At 44.9% G+C, this 2500-nt stretch overlaps 1 protein-coding gene across 1 annotated transcript in view; it reads left to right on the top strand.

The window, feature by feature from the left end:
• The window catches only part of csmd2 (CUB and Sushi multiple domains 2), a 551148-nt gene that overhangs the window by 374040 nt on the left and 174608 nt on the right, over nucleotides 1-2500 (top strand). The window contains exon 24 of the mRNA XM_063186125.1: nucleotides 1-38. This exon is cut by the window's left edge and continues 154 nt beyond it. Within this exon, the coding sequence (XP_063042195.1) occupies nucleotides 1-38 (38 nt within the window). The remainder of the gene's footprint in view (nucleotides 39-2500) is intronic.

Genomic DNA, 2500 nt, shown 5'->3' with positions numbered 1-2500 from the left:
GAGGAGAGCATGGGATAACCCTCTGCCCACGTGTGTTGGTGAGTGGATACGTGTGTGTATGTGTGTTTGTGTGTGTGCGTGTGCGTGTGTGTGTGTATATGTGTGCATGCGCGCATGCATGTGTGTGTGCATGTATGTCTCAATTAAGCCTATGTTTCATTTGCACTGCTATAAAGCGACTTTAAAATGCTTGATTGGCGTATTGGCATTAACCCATTGGCGCCTGAGCCAGTTTTTAGAAAAGGTCCCCAATGCCTGAGGGTTTTTTGAGATAAGAAAAAATGGTTGGAAACTCCTATTAAAAATTCAATATCTCAGCCTCTGGAACACATAGGGACGTGGGACAAATTGCATTCAAAAGGTAAAATCCTCTGCTTTCACGGGATTATGCTCATTCAGCATTAACACTAACACATATTCCTTAAAAAAATCATATCTCATAATCAAATGATTGAAAAAAGTTTCATGTGCTTTCAGGATAATGCTTGATGCTGCTATTTATTATAGGCTATTAGGCTACTAGGCTATTGCTACTGTTATAATAGCCGACTATAACTAAATCATAATAATCATTATTATTATAATTATTAGGGAGCCATAAATCGGGGGACATTTGTCTAATACAGCCACTTGCTCTCCCACCGGCGAGTATGGCCGTTTTATTCCTCCAAACGTTATGCAGAGACCGATGAGCAATTTCATCCTATTTTGAGACGGGTCTCCCCTTTGAGCTGGATGTGTGGCTGCGCGTCTATAGCCTAATCCGCATGTCTACCGTTGTCTGCCTCACCAATAGGCTATCACCATATCCGAAAGTTCCTCAGTGAAAATATTCTGAAATAGGCCTATATCTAAAGGACGTGCTTCCTCAGGTATTGGCACCTTCGCCAATTGCCCCGAGTGTCGGAGTGAACTTTTGGTAACGTCGGGGGCGAAATCTTGCTGACTGTCTATTTGGAAGCCACTCGCCTACCTCTTCATGCGGCCGCGGCAAATCACACTCCTGCTCTCTATCTAAAGGGTCTTCAATCATATTTTCTTTCCTCGATTAAAATCTCTTCATTACCTTTCAACTGAACACCACGTTCGCTGTAACAGCGTGTCTCGCGAACCACAGCCTTTTTTTTACCTGTGTGAAATGGCTAAACAACCCACGTCTGCAGAAGCGAGCATGGTTGATTTCATTTGACATTCATTTTTGTCGACGAATCAAACTTTTTTTTTTGCCACATGATCTTTAAAAAATCGAGAACCCCAACCTCTTGTGTATTTGAACAAAATATTGTGCATTGCATCTCCCATGCGTCTTGAAAATATTGACAAATCAATAATGTTGCGTTTTGCAACAACCGGCATCAGGGCCAATGTTGCGTAACGCAACAACCGGCGTCAATGGGTTAAAGAATGTTTGCAAGCGCTCGTGTATGTACTCACACCCATATTTGTTTGAAGTAGTACTTAGGTTCTGCCTTGTCTCTCTACAGTATATTTATGCATTCATTTCCCAGCAGACACAAAGGCTATAACCTTAATTTGTTAAACCTTGTTCTCCGTCTACCCAACCCCCTGTGTGTGTGTGTGTGTGTGTGTGTGTGTGTGTGCGTGCGTGCGTGCGTGCGTGCGTGCGTGCGTGCGTGCGTGCGTGCGTGCGTGCGTGCGTGCGTGTGTGTGCGTGCATGCGTGAGTTAACCCTGCCCCAGCTCAGCAGACATTACAGAGGATTAATGTTTAATTACATTGACCCAATGTTCTCTCCACAACCTACACGCAACCTATTTGCAACACACACCATAATTACTACAGTACAGTGAGCCTTCTAAGCAGAAAACGTGAGCAGAATCGCAAATAAGAACACAGTGTGTATGTGCGTTTGTGTGTCTTTCTGAAAGAGAGAGAGAGAGGGAGGGAGAAAGAGAGAGAGAGCGAAGGAGGGAGGGAGGGAGGAAGGAAGGAAGGGTCTGGACTCAAATCAGCAATCTTTGGACTACAAGTCTGACACCCTAGCCGCTTAGTCATGACTGCCCAAGAAGAGCACAATCAAGGAGTGGAGGGCACACAGGCAGAGTAACAAAAGAGGGGGTCAGAGTGGGAGTAGGGCCAGATTAAGATGGACCTGGGCCCCTAGGCTACAGGTTGCTGTGGGCCCTCTCTAAAATGCCAATTATGTAAGAAAATGTACATAGACAGTGTCAGAATTGCGAGCTAGGAAGTTAAGGTGACATGTTTACCAGCTGTACTCAACATTACAGATTAACTGTTCAATATTGCATCTTTTCTAGAGTCCTGCAATTTTCCTCTTTTGGACAGTTAGGTGGTAGGTGGGGGCCCTAGGTAGGTGGGGGGCCCTAGGCTGCAGCCAAAACTAGCCTGTGCGCTAATCCGGCACTGAGTGTTATGGGAGAAAAGAACAAGATGGGACAGGAGGAGAGGAGAGAGGATGGGAGGAGATGAGCACAGAGCAGAATGAAAGAAGAAAGAAAAAAAGATTAGAAGAGTGGAG

Source organism: Engraulis encrasicolus, chromosome 20 (assembly GCF_034702125.1).
Source record: "Engraulis encrasicolus isolate BLACKSEA-1 chromosome 20, IST_EnEncr_1.0, whole genome shotgun sequence".
NCBI classification, from domain to species: domain Eukaryota; kingdom Metazoa; phylum Chordata; class Actinopteri; order Clupeiformes; family Engraulidae; genus Engraulis; species Engraulis encrasicolus.
Note: the sequence above shows the minus strand (reverse complement) of the source record. Positions and strands in the feature narration are given on the sequence as shown.